Source organism: Anomaloglossus baeobatrachus, chromosome 9 (genome assembly GCF_048569485.1).
Source record: "Anomaloglossus baeobatrachus isolate aAnoBae1 chromosome 9, aAnoBae1.hap1, whole genome shotgun sequence".
In the NCBI taxonomy this organism is placed as follows: Eukaryota; Metazoa; Chordata; class Amphibia; order Anura; family Aromobatidae; genus Anomaloglossus; species Anomaloglossus baeobatrachus.
The window spans coordinates 92,351,435-92,376,515 of record NC_134361.1 but is presented as its reverse complement, the minus strand read 5'-3'; the positions used below and the strand labels follow the sequence as shown (position 1 = coordinate 92,376,515).

Below are 25,081 nucleotides of genomic sequence, written 5' to 3'. Positions count from 1 at the left end.
GGGGACATATATAACAGGATGGGGGATATATATACCAGGATGGGGGACATATATAACAGGATGGGGGACATATATAACAGGATGGGGGACATATATACCAGGATGGGGGACATATATAACAGGATGGGGGACATATATACCAGGATGGAGGACATATATACCAGGATAGGGGACATATATAACAGGATGGGGGACGTATATACCAGGATGGGGGACATATATACCGGGATGGGGGACATATATAACAGAATGGGGGACATATATACCAGGATGGGGGACATATATACCAGGATAGGGGACATATATACCAGGATGGTGGACAAATATACAAGGACAGAGGACATATATACCAGGATGGGTTCAGGATGAGGACATAGATACCAGTATTTGGGACATATACATCATGAGGAGGCCCATGATAAGGGACAATAGTACCTAATGAGGGGAGAAGGGCAACACATATGTCTTTATAATATTTAGAAAGCCACACCTGACCCATACATCTGACCAACATGCAGATGAATAAGATTCAATCCACACCAAAATCCACACTCCAGGCACACAGGCTTCCTGCTCTACATGCAGCAGTGAGGCTGTTATAGCTCAACTGTTATTTTGACGCATTTTTTGCTGCAGATGAAGCAATGATTGTAGCGCACAAGAAAGCAAAACAAGAAGAATGTCTTCAGCCGACTATGACGGATAATACCCTTTTCTAGAGGCTGCAAACTGCCTCAGCTGCCTGGTTCCGTTTATATAAGCAGTGCCCGCAGTAACTGGTGTGAGTCGTGTCCCTCATTTATGTGCGGGCTTTATGACAGCTGCACTGACACTGGGCGCTGCACATTGGGGGACGCGCGCCATCTGCTGGCGGAAGCTGTGGTCGCATGCAGCGTGCAGCGTCCACTCCTGAGCCGGCACACTGCTGGAAGAGGTGGTGCGGCATGTCTGTGCAGCCGGCATTGCAGGAAGCCGTCAGCTCGGTGCACGCCTCTATGTGCCGGTTGCTTCTCGCTGCTGTCACTTACAGCTGAGCAGGAAGGGCAGGACCGCAGCAGAGAAGGTAGTGTACGATACGCGCTCCTGGGGCCGGCAGATACTTGTGTCTGAATGATAGACAAACAACATATTGGTCTTCAGTACAGGCGATTATGATTGTAATCATGCACATTGTGTTTTTGTTGATTTTTTTTTACTTTTTATTTTGTATAAGTATTTTTTATTAAGTGGAGAATGGCTTTGTGCTTTGTATCTTTTATAATCTTTCTAAACATAGGAAGGATGTACTGGTATGTCCAATGGCATGTGCTGGTGTATTAGACAGCCATCAACTGCTTCTATGGCTTTATTCTGGAGTAACCAGAGTCCGATGGGTCCCAGATTTGGACCTGGCCTCCCTCCCTACATGATGGTCAGATGTTAGTTCCCCTGTAGCCTTCTAAATCCTGTAAAGACATGTGTTACCTGCCATTATGTAGTAATGGCCCCCAGCGTGGTATATATGTCCCCATCCTGGGCCCCTTGCTAGTATATGTGTCCTGTTCCAGTATATATGTCTCCCATCTTGGGCCCCTTCCTGGTATATATGTCACCCATTCTGATGTATATGTCCTCCATCCTGGTATATATGCCCCCCATCCTGGTATGTCCCCCATCCTAGTATATATGTCCCTCATCCGGGTATATATGTCCCCCATCCTGGGCCCCTTCCTGGTATATATGTCCTTTATCCTCGTATAGATGTCCTTCATCCTGGTATATATGTCCCCCATCCTGGTATATATGGCCTCCATCCTGGTATATACATCCCCATTCTGGTATATTAGTATATATGTCCCTATCCTTGGCCCCTTCCATGTATATATGTCCCCCACCCTGGTATGTAAGTCCCCCACCCTGGTATGTAAGTCCCCCATCCTAGTATATAAGTCCCCCATCCTGGTATATAAGTCCCCCATCCTGGTATATATGTCCCCATCCTTGGCCCCTTCCTGTAATATATTTCCCCATTCTGGTATATATGTCCCTCATCCTGGTATATATGTTTTATTTTTATGTTGTTAGCCCCTTCATTTCCGAGCTTCATTTTCACCTAATTGACCAAGCTATTTTTTTTCCAATTCAGACAAGTGTCACTTTATGAGGTCTCTATAACTCTGGAACACTTCAATGGATCCTGGTGATTCTGAGGAAAAAAGGAAGGTCCAGCAAGCAGGCAAAAATCCCCCAAAAAAACATTTATTGAAAAGTATTAAAAATTGAGAACATTGCAGTAGCGGAATAATAATCTGACAGTGTCAAAAATTATGAACGACTACGCGTTTCGATTGACTAGCCTTCTTCTGAGGTCATACAAAAGAAGGCTCCTCAGCTGAAACGCGTAGTCGTTTATAGTTTTTGACATTGTCAGATTATTATTCTGCTACTGCAATGTTCTCAATTTTTTATATTTTTCAATATTTTTTTTTTATTTTTTGCCTGATCGCTGGACTTCTTTTTTTCCTTTAGTATTCTTTATTTTAGATACATTGGAACAAGAAAAACTAGACAAATCATCTGTCTACTATAGAAACTAAGGCCAGATTAATCGAGACTGGTGATTTTCAGCATGCCTCTTAATAAATCAGGAGCGACTGACAAAGTGGAGTGCATCTCCATGTGCCACAACAGAAATGTAACTCTAGTCCTTGACTGGAGTGAAATAGCTATAGGTTGCCATGAATTAGAAAAGCGGTGGTGTCGTGCCCCAGTACTGCCCTAGCTCCCCCAATTTTGCAGTCCTGGGAGAAACTGGTGTGACAATGCCAAAAGTTACTACATTTTTGTGCAACTCCCATCTTTATAAAGCAATTTAAACCATAATTCTGCTTTGATGAATCGAGGCCAGTATATTTTGACACTATTTGTCTTAATAATGTGACTTTTTTTCCCAGAACATTCATTATGTTAAGATACAGAGGAGATGAAGATGACCACGCAGAGTGCTTTGAGCTGCACCTTGCAGTGGAGATGGACAAACCACAACACCTATCAGAGTTGCTGTGCCAGGACCGATATAAGGAATTTATAGAGAGCAGAAGAGGATGGGGTGTACCAGTCACTCTTCTTCGCCAGGCGGCTTCCCAGGGCTCTCTGGAGTGCCTGAAGATACTCCTCGCCAATGGGGCAGAAGTGGACTGCTTAGATGTAAAAGCACAGACTCCGCTCTTTGCCGCTGTGAGTGCTGGACACTTTGAATGTGTTCGGGAGTTATTAAAAGCTGGTGCCAACCCGTGTGGAAGTGTCTATAATAACTGCACTCCCGTGCTGACTGCATGTCGGAGTGGTCAAGACAAAATTCTGAAGGAGCTTCTGGATTATGGCGCAGATGCTAATATTAAGTTGAAAAAGCCAGTAATGAGCACTGTACTGAGCACAGGCTGTGGTGGACCCTTATACCTCGCTGCTGTGTATGGCCGGTTGGAATGCTTCAGGACTCTTCTCCTTTATGGAGCCGACCCTAATTATAATTGTATGGATCAGGAACTTATAAGAAAAATGAAGCGTCCTGTATCTGTCCTAGAGATATGTCTGAGGCATGGCTGTAGCCCAGAGTTTATAAATCTTCTCATAGAGTTTGGTGCACACGTACACGTACCCAACGTGCAGAGCTACCATCCATTGGTATTCCGCCACTCGTTGGAGCTTTTAGAGAAAGAAAAAGGTAATGTTTAATAAAACACATTCTTTGCCTCTAATGACCAGTGTTTCCCATGGTGTAGACAGATATATGTTGAAAACAGGGGTAGCCATTGCAGAGTGTAATTTTTTTTCTGGGGAAGCCGATGCACCGATAACTTTAGGCCTAGCACACATGGTGAGTAATATAGAGCGAATGGAATGCGATAAAAAAAACAATATTACTTTATGGGGCAGCACCCATGAGCGATTATTTTCTCGGCCCTAATCGGACTGAGAAAACAGTCGCAGCATGCTGCCGGTGCAATGTTATCCTTGCTTCTCTCGCACCCATTCAAGTCTATGGGGCGAGAGAAAGATCGCATTGCACTCGCATTACACCGGAGTGCAATGCGATTCTCACATCATAAATCCCTCCCTCTCCTCCGCAGCTCCGGCCCTCCCCTCCACAGCTGTGGTCTGATCGCAGGATCAGACCACAGTCACAGGACACTCGGCTCCCGCTGTGCTCTTGTCTGTACTCTTTGTAAGAGCAGTTTGTTTTCATCAGCGTTCTACCAGCACTATATGAACTGTAACTTCCGTCTCTCACTTTGCAGCATGTGGTGCACATGCCATTATGCAATGGCATGCCAGAAGTGAACTAAAAGCTTTCCTCTTTATCACACATGTATATTTCTCCACTTCAAATTCATTTTCAATGGCAATATTTTCAAAAAAAGTCAAGAATTTACATATTTTTATTTCCTGTGAGAAAAAACATACAGAAAAATATATGCCGCATGTGCACTATAGAAGATGAAATGTAGAAACTTGGCACTCAAGAGCAATGTGAATAGTGGTTTTTATTGTGACGAACTTGTAGGACCAGCACAAGCACAGACGTTTCCGTCAAAAGACCTTCATCAGTGTACATGTAAAGGGTCCTCAGCAAGTATAGTAGCGTGGCGAGCGGCGTTGCAGGGTATGATGTGGTGTCCACATAGACAGCAGTGGACACCGATGCCCTGCAACGCTGCTTGCCATGCTACTATACTCTCTGAGGACCCTCTGGACGCACACTGATGAAGGTCTCTTGACCAAAATGACTATGCTTGTGCGGGGCCTATAAGTTCTCCACAATAAAAACCACTATTCAAATTCATCTTGAGCGCCAAGTTTCTATAGCTACTTGAGACGGTTTTGAAGTCTACTTGTGCACCACCCCAGAAGTGCCGTGTATCAACTCATGTGCACGCTAGGCTCGGTTTCCCACTGAAATGAATGGGAGTTAATTTGAAGCAGATCAGAAGCAATTTTTTTAGCAGTAAATTTTGGTGCTGATTTAATATCAGAATCAAACTCAACAAACTGTGTGAACATACCCTTAGGCAAATGATTATACTATGTAAAGTGCCACTGTCTACAGATGCATAAAAGGACCAACTTGTTAATCAGTTATGTTCATCCCAGGCATAAAAAACACCTGACAAGATACAATGAGTTTTTATGAATACACCATTTTACAACAGGTCTTAGTGGTACAGGATGTGATCATTATAGACAACAGATGACATAAGAATGTTCATACAAACAAGTACGGTATATTGGAGATTGATTAATATATGTACCGTATATTGCCTTGCAGAGTGTCCCAAATCCCTGATGTTTCATTGTCGTGTAACCATAAGGAGAAGGCTAACCCAAATGGGAAATTTACATCTCATTGATCGGCTGAAGATCCCACAAAGGATAGTGAAATACTTACAGCACCAAAAGAACGAATGCTGGACAGAGACATAACTACATGGACAGCACAAATAAAATAAAAACTCTTATACGCACAGTGTTATGTCATCTGTATAGGAAGTGGAGGATAATGCAACTCTTTCACCCTTGCTCTGTTTTTTTTCATAATGCACTTAGGACATGGCAAATGGAGACTACCATTATTTAAAGACAATCATCTTGGCTATCTTATACATAAATTTGACTTGCAGCTATTTAGTATATGATAACTTATGCAGATTCTTGTCATTTCACTGCATTGTTACTGTTTTGCTTCTAAAAATCTGACATTTTTTATTATTTTGTTTGTATTTTGTTAATCTACTGTTTGGCTTTCAACTCTGGCTGAATCCTACTGGCCATGTTCTCTATCTGATTCAAGCAAAATCTGATCCCAGGTCTCTTTTACACGTTCCCAATGTTGGTGCATACTGGTCGACTCACTTGGGTAGAGATCTGGGGACTGTCAGGCCAATCCAGCATCTCTACTTCATTGGCATTGAACTATTTCTTCACCAGTTTTGACGTATGCTTCGGATCAATGTCCTACTGAATCACTATGTCAAAATTTTCATACCCATAGTACTCTAGTACACCAAGTAATTTGTAAGATACTCACAAATACCTCAGCATTGAGATCACCATCGATCCTGGTCAAGTAACCAACGCCTTTGGCTGTGAAAAAACCCTATATCATCAGGCTTCCTCTACCGAATATGACAGTTCCTTCAATTTCTTGATCCGTTAGCCCCTTTTTCACTTGTTTCTTCCAGGGAATTGGAAAGTTGCCAATTGTAGCATCACAAAGTTTCAGATCTATATTTGAAGTGCAAGGTGAGGATGTTCACATGATATTTGAAAAATGCCCACAGACGTGAATGCCCACAGGAACACAGTATAGAGTTATAGGTGAGATCTTCTGCAGGACAGAGAATAGTATAGAATTATTGGTTAAATGCTCTGCAGGACAGGGAGATAGTATGCAGGTATATGTGAGATGCTCTGCAGGGCAAGACAATAATATAGAATTATAGGTGAGATGTTTTGCAGAACAGAAGAATAATGTAGAGTTATAGATGAGATGCTCTGCAGCACAGGAGAATGTTGGCGAAAATTGCCCACAAATTTATTAAGAACAGTTTATTAAACAGGTCTAATAACAACACTAACGTCAGTTTATTAAACAATCATTGCACACCTGAAAATAATCAGCACCTGGTGATAGTCCTGAACAGGAACAGTTTATTAAAGAGGTCTAATAATAACAGTAAAGGCCCCGTAACACGCAACGACGGATCTAACGATATATTGCCGGGGTCACGGATTCCGTGATGCACATCCGGCATCGTTAGTGACGTCGTTGCGTGTGACAGCAAGGAACGACCGTTAACGATCAAAAATACTCACCTTATCGTTGACACGTCGTTCCTTTTTAAAATATCGTTGATTGTAGAGGATGCAGGTTGTTCGTCGTTCCCGAGGCAGCACACATCGCTCCGTGTGACACCTCGGGAACGACGACCTGCAGCTTACCTGCGGCCGCCGGCAATGCGGAAGGAAGGAGGTGGGCGGGATGTTACGTCCTGCTCATCTCCGCCCATCCGCTTCTATTGGGCGGCCGCTGTGTGACATCGTTGTGACGCCGAATGTCCCTCCCCCTTCAGGAAGAGGATGTTCGCCGCCCACAGCGACGTCGTTAGGGAGGTAAGTACGTGTGACAGGGGGTTAACGACATTGTGCGCCACGGGCAACTAATTGCCCGTGACGCACAAACGACGGGGGCGGGTGCGATCGCTCATGTGATCGCACGATATATCGATGTGTGTGACGCCACCTTAACTCCGGTTTAGTAAACAATCATTGCATACCTGCAAATTAGCCATTTTACTGCAAATTAGCTATTCTCCTTACGATAGTCCATGGTTATATTAGTGGATTTCCTGATGAAGAAGTGGGGAAACACTTTGAAACGCGTAGAATAAAACCACCTTCATTCAGTTTTGCTTGGATTTATGTCATATCTTCAGCAGTGCAGTAATAGCTCCACATCTCCTTTGTTCCTAATCTCCATAGATTCTATCTTTGTTCAGTTCAAGCATAAGATCTCTATGTCCTAAAACCAGAATTCTGTGTTGATCATCCTTTCCTGAACCATGAAGTATCAGTTGACTATACTTTTCCAGAATGCAAAAATGTATAGTTTTTGGGTTAGGCAAATTACCATCTGTTCTATGATAGACCAGACTTCTTACAAGAGATGATTGTCTCGAAATATGGGCCAATATATCATTACTCAACACAGACCACACCTTTCCCATCACGTTGCGAGGAGTACCACTTACTGCTCTCAAGTCTCCTCTCATTTTGCTTCTGGCAACTGGGCTTAGGCTTTTCGAGGGCAGGAGTCATGACAATGTTCTGTTCTTGAACTACGTTGTCATCTTTTGTTTTTAGAATTGAATGTCGCTTTGAAGAGCGATGCAGTCGGCATCTCCACGTCACCTCTGCGTTGATAGTGCGAAATGCAAGATATTCAAAGCTCAAGTAAATCATAACTTTGTTGTTCCTCTGGCTTCTTGAAAACTCCATTGTATGCACTACAAGAAGGAATCGAATACTTTAGATAAACTCAAAATACACTTTTATTGAAAAGAAATTAATAAATGTGGGGATATAGCTATTAAAATACGGTACATGTTTTAACTAACCAAAACACAATTTGCTGGCACAACAGGAAAGTCATTGTTCGCTGGGGTTGTAGCCTAACCACAAACAATAAATCGAGGTATGTTAAAATTGAGAAAACCACCGAAAGTTTACCTCTGAAATCTAAACTTTAATATTATCATTAAAACAGACACGAAGGTGTCCTTCCAAACAACACAAATGCACATCTGAAGCGCAGGGAGCTGCGATGGGGTGTTCAAGATCTCATGTTCCTTACAGTGCTGCAGAGCCTCGTTATGCCTCCATGTCCTGTGTGTCACATGCGTTCCCACTCGGCTCTGCTACATCCCCATAAAGCATGGCTGGCTGCGAGACAGAGCCGCGCGATCAGAATGAACTCAGATGAACTTCACCCGACTTCATTGTCATCTCATGGTTCTGGCGTGTGCCGCGGCCTGATTTGCGATGACAGGTGAAGGACTCACCGGAGACCGCAAATCCCCTGAATGACTGAAGTGTGCCGCGCGATCAGCGGTGCCATCACTTAGGTTACCCAGGTGGAGTCCTCCAGCTGAGAGCGGTGGCCATGGGTAACCTGAGTGACGTCATCGTTGATCGCGCGGCTGACTTCGGTTGCTGCGTGGAGCTGACAGAGAGCGGCGGTGTTCTATGGCTGCTCCTGTCAGCTTCATGTAGCAGAACTGGATGTGTCGTGGGACCTCGTGTGGATTATGCCAGACCTGGAGGGGTATTTGGGGATTTTAATAAAGTGGTGAAAGAGGGTGTTTCTTTTGTCATTTATTCCAAATAAAGGATTTTCTTCATCGTTCCTTATGGGAGACCCAGACCATGGGTGTATAGCTTCTGCCTCCGGAGGACACACAAAGTACTACACTCAAACGTGTAGCTCCTCCCTCCTAGCATATACACCCCCTGGTAGCCAGTCCTATCCAGTTCAATGCTTTATGTTCAGGAGGTCACACACACATGCATTCTCATCTGATTTTTGATTTCAAAGAGTTGGAAGAAAAGCGGGTCCAAACTGGACTCCCGGCATGTCCCTTCTCACCCCACTGTGTCGGCGGTGCTGTTAAGGTTGATTTTACAAGGCTGGAGCCTTACATGCCGCGCTCCTTCACCATCCCTCGGGCTCTGGCTTGAAGTGGGAGCCATCACGGTTCTCACTGCTTTGCAGGAGACCGGTCTCCATCCGCAGCCCTTTCAGGACCCTGCCGGACGGAGCGCTCACCCCTCAGGGACCTGGCCCTGCGTCTCATAAGCTAAGTATTGAGACGTTATTGAGGGGTCCCTTGTACATTTATTGTGGGTAGAGTGTGTTTTTTCACTTAGCTGTGATTTCCGGCTGGTTCTCTGGTTTTTACCCGAGAACCGCGCCGATGGTGCCTGTTTGCCGGCCGCATTGTTAAATCTAGGCCCCAGCTTCGCCTGAGGCCTAGTTTCGATTTCACTGCCCCTGCATGTCAGTCATGCAGAGGGACAGTGCGGCTCCGCCCAGCGGCTGTTCGGCACAGGGGAGAGACACTCCTCTCTGAGGAAAGATTCCCTCCCCTGTATATCTCCTTGGCCCTCCGGATCCCGCTCTTAAAGTAGGCCCCGCCCCCTCTCCTCGCTCCGGCGCCATTTTTTCAGCGTTCTTATGCCATGTCTGCACAGCGATCGGCGCTGACTGCAGCATCTCTCTGGGGCTCCGGGCTGTGGGATCTGGAGGGCACAGAGACAATGTCAAACGGTCTGGCAAGCCACAACCTCCGGTTGTGGACCTGCTTATATACTGCTTATATACTGCTTATATACTGCAATACTCTGATGGGGGTCATCCTGGCTCAGAGCCCCCACTTCAGCAGCATGTCTCACACGAGAAGTAAGGCTGCAAGGCTGCACAATATGCACTGCATGTAGGCTCGTACTGCCTGTACCGAGCACATATCCACATTGTGATTCCTGCTCTAACATGGTGGTGCCTCAGCCTGGAGTCTCATCCCCAGTGGTCCCTCCGGCTGCTCCGGCTCCGGTGGCTGAACCCCCGGCTTGGGTAGAATCCTTCTATCCATGGGACAGCTGTCCCAGACTCTGCTGAGCATGCATTAGCCCCCTTCTCAGGGCGCCTCTGCTGCTACGGCTCGCTCAGCAAGGCCCTCAGAGGATTCTTCTTCTGGTATCAGACCCCGTCCTCCTCACAGGAGAAGCAGGGTCCCCTCTCCTTCCTCGTCCCGCGGCTCTGATTCACGAGCTGACTCGCAGGACGAGGAGGATCCCTTTACTGGGGGTCTCGGACGCTTTCCATGTCCCCCATTGATCTGTCCGAGGGTGACGCAGATATTAGTGTTTCGATTGCGTACATTAATTCTGTACTGGACCTCAATCCGCTAGTATCAGAGGAGCAACCCTCTCTGGCAAAAAAGCACCAGTTTACCTTGCCTAAGAGAACAAGGAGTGTGTTCCTTAACCAGTCCAGTTTTCAGGCCACTGTGACCAAGCCCAGGGTCTGCTCTGACAAACGCTTCCCAAAGCGTGGTTCTGATGACCGTTTTCCCTTTCCACCAGAGGTGGTCAAGGAGTGGGCTCATTCACCAAAGGTGGACCCTCTGGTGTCTAGACTCTCAGCCCGGACCGTTGTATCAGTGGCTGATGGCACCTCACTTAAGGTTTCCACTGTCCGCCAGGTTGTCCTTCTGGCCAAATATGTATGGAGGCGGCAGGGGCCTCGTTCTCCCCATCTTTTGCAGCAGTGCGGGCTTTCAAAGCCATCTCTGCTTCTCTAGAGGAGATGCATTCCCTCACAGGGACTCTATGCCTGAAATGGTTGCCTTAACTTCCAGACTTCAGTCTTTTCATCCTATGCCATGTCTGCCATGCTGGAGACTCTCACCGCACTGCGGTGGCCTCGGCTAATTCCCTCGCTATCCGCAGGCTCCTGTGGCTTCGAGAGTGGAAGGCAGATGCTTCTAAAGAAGTTCCTTGCTGGGCTCCCTTTTGCTGGGACCAGACTATTCGCGAACAACTGGATGAAATTATTAAGGAAGCTCTTGGCGGGAAGAGTTCTTCCATGCCACAAACCTAAACCAGGAAACCTATCCAGGGCAGGAATCAGTCGAGGTTTCGTTCCTTTCGTTCCTCCATCTGATCGTCCTCTAAGCCCTCGGCCTCGTCCACTAGCTCGGCCAAGGATCGTAAACCCAACTGGCGCACGAAGCCGCGTCCTCAGAAGACCGCAGGAGCTGCTGCCACTAAGTCAGCCTCCTCCTGGCTATCTGGCCACGCCAGCAACGTCCTTGGTCGGTGGCAGGCTCTTCCACTTTGGCGACGTGTGGTTTCAACACGTCTCCGATCAGTGGGTGCGGGATACATCTCCCACGGCTACAGGATAGAATTCTATCCAGCCCGCCAAACAGATTTTTTTTCTGTCAACTCCCCCCTGCTCCAAGGCCGCCGCCTTCTCACAGGCCGTGGCATTCTTGCAGGCCAATGGAGTAATTGGTTTTACCCAAGTCCAATTGCTATACACACTTCAGTTACACTGAACCAACACAACTTGGTACCGTTTTACTGACCAAGAAAGAAGTGAATCAATATGATTTACTATCAATTATTTATTTTATTTTCAATAAATTCAAACCACAATAATATCAAACAAGAGAGCCGCCAGGGGGACACATGGTTCCAGACTATAAATAAATAAATAAACTTCCTGCTCGTTATGACACTGTGCAATATCCATACCATATATCAATATTAAATATCAATATTGAATATTAAATATTACCATCACCCATTCCGTTACCATAATGTGTCACACATCATGGGACATAAGGTCTATTTATTATTACTATTACTCAGGGCAGTGGATATAACTTCAGATTCCAGAATAGTATATTATCTCATTATCCAATATTCCACCATAATTTCCATAAGCCCTCATGACTATTCCCATCATGTCACATACATTTGGCAACAGAAAGGTTTCACCCAATCTAATAGGTATAACACAGCACCAATCACTATGTATTGATTGCAAACAATTGTTACCATCAGAAAGCAGCATTTACTTACATTAAGCGATATATTATCTGGCCATGCGCCCTTAAGGGTGGAGGGGCGCATGGCCAGATAATATATCGCTTAATGTAAGTAAATGCTGCTTTCTGATGGTAACAATTGTTTGCAATCAATACATAGTGATTGGTGCTGTGTTATACCTATTAGATTGGGTGAAACCTTTCTGTTGCCAAATGTATGTGACATGATGGGAATAGTCATGAGGGCTTATGGAAATTATGGTGGAATATTGGATAATGAGATAATATACTATTCTGGAATCTGAAGTTATATCCACTGCCCTGAGTAATAGTAATAATAAATAGACCTTATGTCCCATGATGTGTGACACATTATGGTAACGGAATGGGTGATGGTAATATTTAATATTCAATATTGATATTTAATATTGATATATGGTATGGATATTGCACAGTGTCATAACGAGCAGGAAGTTTATTTATTTATTTATAGTCTGGAACCATGTGTCCCCCTGGCGGCTCTCTTGTTTGATATTATTGTGGTTTGAATTTATTGAAAATAAAATAAATAATTGATAGTAAATCATATTGATTCACTTCTTTCTTGGTCAGTAAAACGGTACCAAGTTGTGTTGGTTCAATGGAGTAATTGTACCGGTTCCCGACTGGGAACGGTTCTGAGATTTCTATTTAAATCTATTCCTAGTCCCCGAAAAGGACGGTGCCTTCCGACCTGGATCTCATGCTTCTCATCAAGCATGTTCAGGTGCGGCATTTTCGCATGGAGTCTCTGCGATCAATCAATGACCCAAGGAGATTCCCTAGCATCCATCGACATCAGAGATGCCTATCTGCATGTGCCAATCGCAGTTTCACACCAGCGTTGTCTACGTTTTGCAATCGGAGTGGAACATTTCCAATTCGTGGCTCTTCCCTTGGGGTTAGCCATGGCCCCTCGGGTATTCTCAAGGTCATGGCAGCAGTGATTGCGGTCCTGCACCTCTAGGGGTTGGCAGTGATCCTTTTGTCCTGGACGACTTTCTAGTCAGGGCTTCATCCAGTGCAGACTGTTAGCGGAGTGCCTCGCTCACTCTCGCCACTCTAGCCAATTCGGGTGGCTTGTCATTCTGTCCAAGTCCACTCTGACTTCGACCCAGAAGTTCACGTACCCAGGGATGCAATTCGAGACTCTGCCGGCACTTGTGAAGCTGCCCTTAGTCAAACAGCAGTCCCTCCTCTGGCGGTGCGCTCTTTCCTGAGGCCCCGACGTCATTCCATCAGGCACCTAATGCAGGTGCTGGATCAGATGGTGGCGTCAATGGAAGCGATTCCCTTGCCCAGTTCCATCTGCGTCCTCTGCAGCTGGACATTTTCCGCTGTTGGAACAAGCGGACTTCCTCCTTCCATGGGGTGGTGGCTTCGCCACAGACCAGGGGCTCGTTTCAGTGGTGGCTTCGGCCCCTCTCTCAGGGACGCTCCTTCCTGGCCCCGTCCCGGGTGATCCTCACCAGGATGCTAGTCTATCCGGCTGGGGAGCAGTATATCTCGACCATGGAGCGCAGGGCACTTGGACTCCGTCTGAATCAGCCCTCTGGATCAATGTGCTGGAAATCAGAGCTGTGTTTCTAGCTCTCTTAGCCTTTCACCATCTGTTGGCGGCCAGGCACATTCGAGTCCAGTCAGACAACGCAACAGCGTTTGCCTACATCAACCTCCAGGGCGGGACACTTAGCCGCCTGGCAATGTTGGAGGTTCAACGCATTCTTCAGTGGACGGAGGACTCTTAGTCCACCATATCCGCAGTCCACATCCCAGACGTGGAAAACTGGGAGGCAGATTATCTCAGCCGTCAAACCGAGGACAGCGGCGAGTGGGCTCTGCATTCGGCAGTGTTTCGGTCAATCTGCCGCAAGTAGGGCTCTCCGGATGTGGATCTTCGCTCCACGATCCTCAGGCTTTTGCAGCAGACGCACTGGTTCAAGATTGGTCCCAGCTTCGTCTGTCTTACGTGTTTCACCCTCTAGCTCTTGCCCAGAGTCCTGCGCAAGATCAGAATGGAGGGCCGTCGGGTCATTCTCATTGCTCCAGACTGACCCATGCGAGATTGGTACCCTGACCTGCTCCATCTGTCCGTAGAGGTGCCATGGCATCTCCCGGACTGTCCAGACCCTCTCTCACGAGGTCCGTCTTTCCGCCAGAATCCTGCGGCTCTCAGATTGACGGCGTGGCTTTTGAGTCCTGGATCTTGACGACTTCTGGTATCCCTCCTGAAGTCATCTCCACTATGACTCGGGCTCGGAAGTATCCTTTGGCCTTTTTGCCTTGCCGACCCTCCTGTCCCTTCTACAGTCCGGTCTGCAGCTAGGACTATCCCTCATTTCCCTCAAGGGACAGGTCTCGGCTCTGTCAGTGTTGTGCCAGCGGCGTATCGCCCGGCTGGCTCAGGTGCGCTCCTTCATGCAGGGCGCATCTCACATCATTCCGCCTTACCGGCGGCCTTTGGAGCCCTGGGACCTTAATCCGGTCCTCACGGCTTCCGGAAACCCCCCTTTGAGCCTCTTAGGGAGGTTTCTTTGTTTCGTCTTTCACAGAAAGTGGTCTTTCTAGTGGCCATAACTTCCCTCAAGAGAGTCTCTGTTTTGGCTGCACTCTCTTCGGAGTCACCCCTTTTTTGGTTTTTCATCAAGACAAGGTGGTTCTCCGTCCGACTCCGGACTTTCTCCCTAAGGTGGTTGCTGCTTCCACCTTAACCGGTCATTTCCCTGCCTTCCTTTTGTCCGGCACCTGTTCATCGCTTTGAAAAGGCGTTGCATACTCTGGATCTGGTGCGGGCGCTCCTGATCTATGTGTCTCGCACTGCTGTTCTTAGGCGGTGCACCTCTCTTTTGTGCTGACCACTGGTCAGCATAAGGGCCTCTCGGCATCTAAGCCGACCCTGGCTCGTTGGATTAGGTCGGCCATTTCCGATACCTACCAGTGTACTCAAGTGCCTCTCCCGCCGGGGATCAAGGCACACTTGACCAGAGCTGTCGGTGCCTCTTAGGCTTTCAGGCCCAGGCTACGGCTCAGCAGGTCTGTCAGACTGCCACTTGGACTAGTCTGCATACCTTTGCGAAGCACTACCAAGTGCATGCTCATGCTTCGGCAGATGCGAGCTTGGGCAGACGCATCCTTCAGGCGGCTGTCGCCCATTTGTGAAGTTAGGTTTCGCCTACTTCTCAGTTTTTCTGTTTATTCCCACCCATGGACTGCTTTGGAACGTCCCATGGTCTGGGTCTCCCATAAGGAACGATGAAGAAAAAGAGAATTTTGTTACTTACCGTAAATTCTTTTTCTTATAGTTCCGACATGGGAGACCCAGCACCCTCCCTGTTGCCTGTTGGCAGTTTTCTTGTTCCGTGTGTTTTCACCGGCTGTTGTTGTTGTAGACAGAGGTTCCGGTTGTTCCGGGTTTTGCTCTCTCTACTTGTGGGTGGATGTCTTCCTTCAGCTTTTGCACTAAACTGGCTAGGACTGGCTACCAGGGGGTGTATATGCTAGGAGGGAGGAGCTACACGTTTGAGTGTAGTACTTTGTGTGTCCTCCGGAGGCAGAAGCTATACACCCATGGTCTGGGTCTCCCATGTCGGAACTATAAGAAAAAGAATTTACGGTAAGTAACAAAATTCTTTTTTTCGGGTGTGTTTATTTACTTTCACTTACAGGTTAATCATGGGGGTTATCTCATATGCGCCTGCCATGATTAACCTAGGACTTAGTGGCAGCCATGTGCTGCTATTAACTCCTTATTACCCCGATTGCCACCGCACCAGGGCTATTCGGGATGAGCCGGGTAGAATCCTGGGACTGTCGCATCTAATGGATGCAGCGTTTCTAGGCGGCTGCTGTCTGATATTTTTAGGCTGGGGGCTCCCCATAATGTGGGGCTCCCCATCCTGAGAATACCAGCCATCAGCCGTGTGGCTTTATCTTGCCTGGTATCAAATTTGGGGAGACCGCACACCGTTTTTTTAAATTATTTATTTATTTTACTGTAATATTAAGGTCATGTGCGCACGTTGCGTTCTGTACCTTGCAGAAATGAACGGATCCTCTGGCAGAATTTGTCAGTCAAATTTGGTTTTGACCACATAAATGCTGGAAATATGCAAGCGTTTTTATAGCGTTTTTTCCGCGTTTTGACTGCGTTTTACATGCATTTTCAGTGCTTAAAATAAGATGCGTTTTCAATACAAATACACTACTAAATAAAGTTTGAACAGTAGGAAAAAAAATGAAAAAAAAAAAAATAAAATAAATACATTTTAAATCAAACACTATAATGATAATTTACCGAAAATGATTATTGAGATTTAATAATTATTTTCAAAATAAAGTAAAAGTATTGTTTGACTTATTTTTTAAAGTCGGAATGGATGTGAGGGCAAATGGAAACCTCTGACCTCACAATAATGCCAAAAACGCATGCTTTGATTTTGTCAAAAAAGCATGTAAAACGCTATAAATTTCTTTTAGGATGCGTTTTGATAATTCTCATTGACATCAATGTTATTAAAACGCTGCCAAAATGGCAAAAACAATTGACATGTTGGTTCTCAAACGCAGAGTTTTTGACAAATTTTAGGCAACTAAAACGCTGCGTTTTTAAAAGCATCGTGCGCACAAGAAAGCCATATTTCCCATAGACTTTGCCTGGAAATCAAAACGCATGCATTTTGGCTTTAAAACGCTGCAGCTCAAAACGCTGCGGAAACGCCTGAAAAAATGCAACGTGCGCACATGACCTTAGACCCGCCCACCGGTGGCTGTGATTGGTTGCAGTGAGACAGCTGTCACCCAGCGTGGGGGCGTGTCTGAATGCAACCAATTATAGGCACTGGTGGGCGGGGGAAGCAGTGAATATGAGATGGAATAATGTGCGGCCGACATTTTCAAAAGCAGGAGAAGCCGGCGAAGATTTGTGACAGCTGTGCAGCGCAGCGCCGGTGATCGGTGAGTATGAGACAGGGAGAGACCAAGCGACGGACAGAGAGACCGATACAGACAGAGAAAGAGAGAGACTTGCGTTCTGTTTGTCAAAAAAAGCATGCAGAACGCAACAAAAATGCAGTGCAAGCGCACTTTGACACACCTCATTGATTTCAATGGGTGGAAAATACAACCAAAACGCACAAAAGAAGTGACATGCTGCTTTTTTTAAACGCATTGATTTTGTAAAGTATTTGGCATCCAAAACGCTGCGTTTAACCCCATAGCGACGGCCTAACGTCTCAAGACGTCGGAAAAACAGGGTACTTATTCTGTTCCGACGTCTTGAGACGTCAGCCCGGAAAAAGCTTGTAGCGCCCCCCAGTGACGGAAAATCTCAGGGGTTTCAGCTATCGGAGGTAGCTGAGACCCCCAAGATTATGAATCAGGGTGTTTTTTTTGGACCCCCATAATGTGATCGCGGGTATACACCGTATACCGCCAATCACATAAAAAAAAATGGCAAATAATACTGATTTCTTTCTTATCTGACATGAGCAAACATGTCAGATGAGAAAGAAATATAAGCCCCTAGTGCCCCCAAAGCCCCCGGTACCGAAGAAATCAACCCCCACCACCCCCACCCCCTCCGGAACATCCAAAATGGTGCCAACGCTGGTTCTGCATTAATTTCCCTCCGATCTGAAATGATCAAACATTTCAGATCGCAGGGAAATGTCCTCCCCCTGACCCCTCCTCCGGGACACCGGAGCTCTCTGGTCCCCCGGAGCCCCCTCCGGTTCTCCAGAGCCGCCCCCCTTCCCCCTCCGGAGCATGCAAGATGGCGGCGCGCAGCGCACAGTAGCGCGCAGCCGCATTCATCCTGCTCTTTCTGCCACATGTGACACGTCACATGCGACAGAAAAGTTGTCCCCAGGTCCCGCCAGGTCTCCCGCCGTCAGCCCCCGGTCTTCCCCGTTACCTGGTTGCTGCTCCGTCCCGTGATCACTCCTCCTCCTTCTGGAAAGCTGGAAGTGCATGTGCAGACAGCGGCTGTCAGCTGGATCCTTGAAAGCAGGGACGCTGACCTCACTGCTGCACATGCTGCTGCACTGTGGACCGGGGGAGAGTGAGTGCAGTAATCTGCAGCCACACTCCTCACATGGAGAGCCTGCTGTTCTAGAAAATGTGGGGTACGTTCTGTGAGCGTGCCCCTCATATTCTGGAATGAGGTTACTGCAGGTCACTCTGCCCTAGGTTGGACCGGGGCAGTGTGAGTGCAATATTCTCAGATTACTGCACCCACACTGCTCATGGAGAGCTTGCTCTTCCAGATAATGGGGGATACGTTCCCTGAACGTGTTCCCCATATTCTAGAAGGTCCAGAGTTGTCGTGGGATCTCCAAAATGGATTACAGCAACCGGAATTTGTTTATTTTCAATAAATTGGTGAAAGAGGGAATTTTTCGGGGAGTGTTTTTTCAAATAATTTTTTTTTTGTCTGTATTTTTTTCTATTACTGACTGGGTTAGTGATGTTGGGTATCTGTTTAGATGCTGTGACATCACAAACCCCAGGGCTTGATGCCAGGTGACATTACAGCTGGTATCAACCCCGTATATTACCCCGTTTGCCACCGCACCAGGGCACGGAATGAGCAGGGGCGAAGCGCCAGGATTGGCGCATCTAATGGATGCGCCACTTCTGGGGCGGTTGGGGCCTGCTATTTTTAGGCTGGGAAGAGTCCAATAACCATGGCTCTTCCCACCCTGAGAATACCAGACCCCAGCTGTCCGCTTCACCTTGGCTGGTGATCTAATTTGGGGGGACCCCACGTTTGTTTGTTTTTTTTTAAAAAAAACGCCTGGGGAGCCCTCCAAATTGATCACCAGCCAAGGTGAAGCTGACAGCTGTGGTTTGCAGGCTACAGCTGTTTGCTTTACCCTAGCTGTCTATCAAAAATAGGGGGGACCTCACGTCGTTTATTTTAATTATTAATTTTTTGGGGGGGCTAAATACAAGGCTAGGCACCCTTTAGTGCCACATGAAAGGCACTAAAGGGCGCCAGCTTAGAATATGCAGGGGGTGGGACGTTATATTTGTTTGACATCTATCCATTCATCCATTGTAGCATTTTAGGCTGTACGCCCACAATCGGGGTTTGCAGCGTTTTGGGCGCAGAGTGTTTTCCCTGCATCCATAACGCTGCATTGTGCAGTAGAAGCACAGTGGAAGGATTTTTAGAAATCCCGTGCCCACTGTGCTTCTCTTCTCCGCAGCATAAACCGACCTGTGGTGCAGCTTCCCGAGCCTCAGCATGTCAATTTATGCTGCGGAGACAAGAGTGTTCTCTGCAGGTAGCATAGAGCTCCACAGCAGCCTGAACCCAAATCGTGGGCATGGGCAGCTGCGTTCTCCCGTGGACAATACTCACATCTCTGCAGGAAGGCTGACACTGTGTACTAAACGCCATGTCGCTGGATCATGGCCACATAGCCTAAAAGTGAGAAATTTGTTGCTACAGCAACATTTTTGTGAAGTACCTGTGGATTCAAAATACTTACTATACTCCTGAATAAAATAGTTTCCAAAATGGGGTCACTTGTGGGGGGTTTCTGCTGTATAGGTACCCAAGGGGCCCTGCAAATGTGACATGGTGCCCGCAATTTATTTCAACTTTTCCAGAATTCAAATAGTGCTCCTTCCATTCCAAGCCCTCCCATTTATCCAAACAGAGGTTTTTCGCCACATGTGGGGTATCCCTGTGCTCATAAGACATTGGATAACAACCTGTTTGGTCCACGGTTTGTTGTTGCCTCTTGAAAAAGTAAGAAATTTGATTCTAAAGCAACATTTTTGTGAAAAAAATGAAAATTTTCAATATGGCAACCTAAGCTTATCAAATTCTGTGAAGTACTCTTGGATTCAAACTGCTCACTATACACCTAGATAAAATTCTTGAGGTGTCTTGTTTCCAGAATGGGGTCACTTGTGGGGGACCTCCACTGTTTAGGCACCTTAGGGGCTTTCCAAATGCAACATAGCGTCCGCTAATGATTCCAGCCAATTGTGCAGTCAAATGGCACTCCTTCCCTTCCAAGCCCTGCTGTGCACCCAAGCAGTTGATTTTCATCACACATAAGGTATCAGCATACTCAGGAGAAATTGCACAATAAATTTTATGCTGAATTTTTTTTACTTTTACACTTGTAAAAAAAAAAAGCTACCTGGTTGAAGTAACAATTTTGTGGTAAAAATGTATTTTTTTATTTTCACAGCTCAACATTATAAACTTCTGTGAAGCACCTGGGGGTTCAGGGTACTCACCAAACATCTAGATAAATTCCTTGTGGGGTCTATTTTCCAAAATGTGGCCACATGTTGAGGAGCTTCACTGTTTAGGCACCTCAGGGGCTCTCCTAATGCAACATGGCATCCGCTATTGATTCCAGACAATTTTGCAGTCAAATGGCACTCCTTCCCTTCCGAGCCCCGCCGTGTGCCCAAACAGTTGATTTCCACCACATATAAGGTATCGCCAAACTCAGGAGAAATTGCACAATAAATTTCATGGTGATTTTTTTCCTGTTACCCTTGTGAAAAAAAAGCTACCTGGTTGAAATAACAAGTTTGTGGTAAAATTTTATTTTTTTATTTTCATGGCTCAACGATATAAAATTCTGTGAAGCACCTGGGGGTTCAGGGTACTCACCAAACAGCTAGATAAATTCCTTGAGGGGCCTAGTTTCCAAAATGGGGTCACTTGTGCGGGGTTTCTGCTGTTTAGGTACCTTAGAGCAGAGTTCCCCAACTCCAGTCCTCAAGGCCCACCAACAGTGCAGGTTTTTGGGATTTCCTTAGTATTGCACAGGTGTTAATGTAATTACCTGCCCAGGTGCTGGTTCCAACAGCAGTGCAATGCTAAGGAAATCCTGAAAACATGCACTGTTGGTGGGCCTTGAGGACTAGTGTTGGGGAACCCTGCCTTAGGGGACCTCCAAATGCGACATGGTGCCCGCAATCTTTTTCAGCCAAATTTCCATTCCAAAATTCAAATATTGTTCCTTCCTTCCGTTCCAAGCCCTCCCATTTGTCCAAACAAAGGTTTCAGACCACATGTGAGGTATCACCGCGCTCACAAAAACGTGGGTAACAAACATTGAGGTCAAATTTTTGGAATTACCTCTTGAAAAAGTGAGAAAATTGATGCTAAAGCAACATTTTTGAGAAAATTATTAAAATTTTCAATATGACAACGTAACGTTAACAAAATCTGTGAAGTATCTGTGGATCCAAAATGCTCACTATACCCCTAGATAGAAGCCTTGAGGGTTCTAGTTTCCAAAATGGCGCCACTTGTGAGGGGTTTCTTCTGTTTAGGTACCTTAGCAGACATGTAAATGCAACATAGTGCCCGCAATCTATTTCAGCCAAATTTGCTTTCCAAAATTCAAATATTGCTCCTTCTGTTCTGAGCCCTCCCATTTGTCCAGACAGAGGTTTCTGACCACATGTGGTGTATCAGTGCGTTTATAAGAAAGTGGGGAACAAGTTTTGGGGTCCATTTTGTTGTGTTATTTCTTCTAAAAGTGAATAAATTTGGGTTAGAGCAACATTTTTAGGTAAAATTTAATTTTTGCTTTTTTTCATTCCACATTGCTTTTGTTCATGTGAAGCACCTGAAGGGTTAATAAACTTCTTGAATGTGGTTTTGAGTACTTTGGGGGGTGCAGTTTTTAGAATGGTGTCACTTTTGGGTATTTTCTTCATCTAGGCCTCTCAAAGTAACTTCAAATATGATGTGGTCCCTAAAAAAATGGTTTTGTAAATTTTGATGTAAAAATGAGAAATCGCTGATAAACTTTGAACTCTTCTAACTTCCTAACAAAAAAAAAATTTTGTTTCCAAAATTGTGCTGATATAAAGTAGACATGTGGGAAATGTTATTTATTAACTATTTTGTGTCACAGAAATCTCTGGTTTAACAATATAAAAATTCAAAAGTTGAAAATTGCTAAATTTTCAAAATTGTTGCCAAAATTCAATTTTTTTCATAAATAAACGCAAAAAATATTGTCCTAAATTTGGTACTAACATGAAGTCCAATATGTGACGAAAAAACAATATCAGAATCACCGGGATCCATTGAAGCATTCCAGAGCTATAACCTCATGAAGTGACACTGGTCAGAATTGCAAAATTTGGTCTGGTCATTAAGGTGAAAATTAGCTCCGTCACTAAGGGGTTAAAAAAGCATCATGCACATGGAATTTGATGACTTCTCCTAGACTTTGTTGGGGAAGCAGAACGCATGCATTTACACTGCTGTTTTAAATGCTGCGTAAACGCGGGGAAAAAATGCAACATGCGCACATAGCCTAAGAATCTTTTATTAAACAAATATGGTGGTTTAAAAACAATGAAACACTAAATGTGTCTGCAGAGATTAAATCCAGTGTGGCAGTGCTTAGGTTTATTTAAATCCAGGATATATTCAAAATCAATATGGGACAGGATCAAAACCAAAGTAGATTAGCAGCGGTATAGCAGGTAAAGTGCATAACTGGTATGAAGACCATTAATGTAATCCATCACTAAAAATATAACATATAGTAATAAAGTGCAAAGTGCTACTATGTATATGATTATATGCAATGGCAATAAAGAAAGGTATAAGGAAAGTGACTTGTTGCATTAAAGTGCCTTAACAAAGCAAAAAGTGTTTCTGAGTCAAATATACTTTATAAATGGTCAGTGAAGTCCTGCGTGCCGCATGCCCCGACGCGCGTTTCTAGCGTGCTTTTCTTCAGGGAGTGCTACAAATATATAAAGCTGAATGTGTGTATGTATATGTGTATGTATGTATGTATGTATGTCCGTGATTGGCATCTGCACCGTCGCAGGTACAGCCCCAAAATTTTGCACACTCACACGTCTGGACCCCAAGAGCGTCATAGGCTATGTTGTGAGGCGAAATTTTAATCCCGCGCGTTCCAATTTACCAATTAATTTTGCCCCTATCTACATAATGGGGAAAAAGTGAAACAAAACGTGTATCCGCACCGTCGCATTTACAATCACGAAATTTTGCACAGACACCTCATGTGACCCAGGGAACGCCGTAGACTATGTTTGGACAGAAAAATTTAAAGAAACGAAAAAAACTCAAGTCCAATTAAAAATATCACCTTTATTGATATGTATTAAAATTGAAAAAACACCCAGTGGTTTTAAACACACACAAGGACATATGAGAGGAGGAGCTAAACATATGGGATCCCTGTAGTACTCTAAGGGACCTTGCTCCTACCTGCCAACGGAGGGTGTGACACCGTAAATGTTTTGGGCGCCCCCCTTCCACGTCGGCTTTCCCTCACTGTGCCCTATATAGTGAATTAAGATTATAATCACACTATAGATGACCATATATAAATGTTGAAATGTATAAAGTACAAAGTGTTGATTAATCACAATGTAAACAAAAAATGATAACTTCCAAAAAACCATACAGGACAGAAATATCATGTGCTGAGCCCCAATATAGTCAAATAACTGGGACAAGAATAGTACATGGTTCATGATATACAATCTGCATTAATGTAATGGAGGGTCACATTAATAAAGTGGAAAACAATGGTTCCATCAATCAGTTACTCCTCCCCTGTCCTAATGGGATATAATATGGCAATCATACATGGATAAACTTCATCACAAAGAAGATTGCAAAGAGAACACTGCATGACCCTAATGGAACAATGTACATACATGTAATGCAGTGCTTAAAAGCAATCATAAAAATGATTATGGAGCAAAAAAAGGGTGGAAGATACACCCAGGGAAGATAGAAGGAATTTGTTACTTCCCTTTAGAAGAATGCTCTGCATCGCCTCGACGCGTTTCCCCTTTCCAAGATATAAGGATCATCAGGAGGCTGGAGGATTATGGATGTCAGATTTCAAAGGAGGAGTAAAGGGGAAACGCGTCGAGGCGATGCAAAGCATTCTTCTAAACGGAAGTAACTAATTCCTTCTATCTTCCCTGGGTGTATCTTCCACCCCTTTTTTGCTCCATAATCATTTTTATGATTGCTTTTAAGCACTGCATTACATGTATGTACATTGTTCCATTAGGGTCATGCAGTGTTCTCTTTGCAATCTTCTTTGTGATTAGGTTTATCCATGTATGATTGCCATATTATATCCCATTAGGACAGGGGAGGAGTAACTGATTGATGGAACCATTGTTTTCCACTATATTAATGTGATCCTCCACTACATTTATGCAGATTGTATATCATGTACCATGTACTATTCTTGTCCCAGTTGTTTGACTATATTGGGGCTCAGAACATGATTTTTCTGTCCTGTATGGTTTTTTCTCTGATTGGAAGTTATCATTTTTTGTTTACATTGTGATTAATCAACACTTTGTACTTTATACATTCTAACATTTATATATGGCCATCTATAGTGTGATTATAATCTTAATTCACTAACTATATAGGGCACAGTGAGGGTAAGCCGACGTGGAATGGGGGCGCCCAAAACATTTACGGTGTCACACCCTCCGTTGGCAGGTAGGAGCAAGGTCCCTTAGGGTACTACAGGGATCCCATATATTTAGCTCCTCCTCTCATATGTCCTCGTGTGTGTTTATAACCACTGGGTGGTTTTTCAATTTTAATACATATCAATAAAGGAGATATTTTTAATTGAACTTGAGGTTTTTTCGTTTCTGCATATTTGAACTCAGTTCGGTCATACTGCATATGTTTTTTTTTACAGGAAAATTTAACCCCGCGCTTTACAGTGACTCTCCAAAAAACATGCCTCCATTAAAGTAAATGGAGCCTGGAACTACGGGTTATTAGTAGGAGCTGTGATTGGTTACTATAGGAACAAAAGAAATTCATAGTATAAGAAGCTTATATGTGAGGTAATAAGATGTCGGTGGGGAGACAGATA

At 45.0% G+C, this 25,081-nt stretch overlaps 1 protein-coding gene across 2 annotated transcripts; it reads left to right on the top strand.

Moving 5' to 3' along the window:
- Window positions 1-968: 968 nt before the first annotated feature.
- Window positions 969-7,586, top strand: LOC142250512 (ankyrin repeat and SOCS box protein 12-like). 2 transcript variants are annotated; one of them, XM_075322696.1, is made up of 3 exons: window positions 969-1,063; window positions 2,934-3,703; window positions 5,306-7,586. In XM_075322696.1, exons 2-3 carry the CDS (start codon window positions 2,944-2,946, stop codon window positions 5,458-5,460), a joined length of 915 nt encoding a protein of 304 aa, XP_075178811.1. In that variant the 5' UTR covers window positions 969-1,063; window positions 2,934-2,943; the 3' UTR covers window positions 5,461-7,586. The 2 variants fall into 2 exon arrangements, with proteins under 2 accessions (XP_075178811.1, XP_075178812.1); XM_075322697.1 differs by lacking the exon at window positions 969-1,063 and adding an exon at window positions 1,095-1,157.
- The last annotated feature ends 17,495 nt before the right edge of the window (window positions 7,587-25,081 follow it).

What these genes read in the sequence shown, in the direction of transcription:
- LOC142250512 (XM_075322696.1), top strand. Translation starts at nt 2,944, where the DNA reads ATGTTAAGATACAGAGGAGATGAAGATGACCACGCAGAGTGCTTTGAG. An exon ending in GCTTTTAGAGAAAGAAAAAG is followed by an intron (nt 3,704 to 5,305) that starts GTAATGTTTAAT and finishes ATTGCCTTGCAG; the next exon opens with AGTGTCCCAAATCCCTGATG.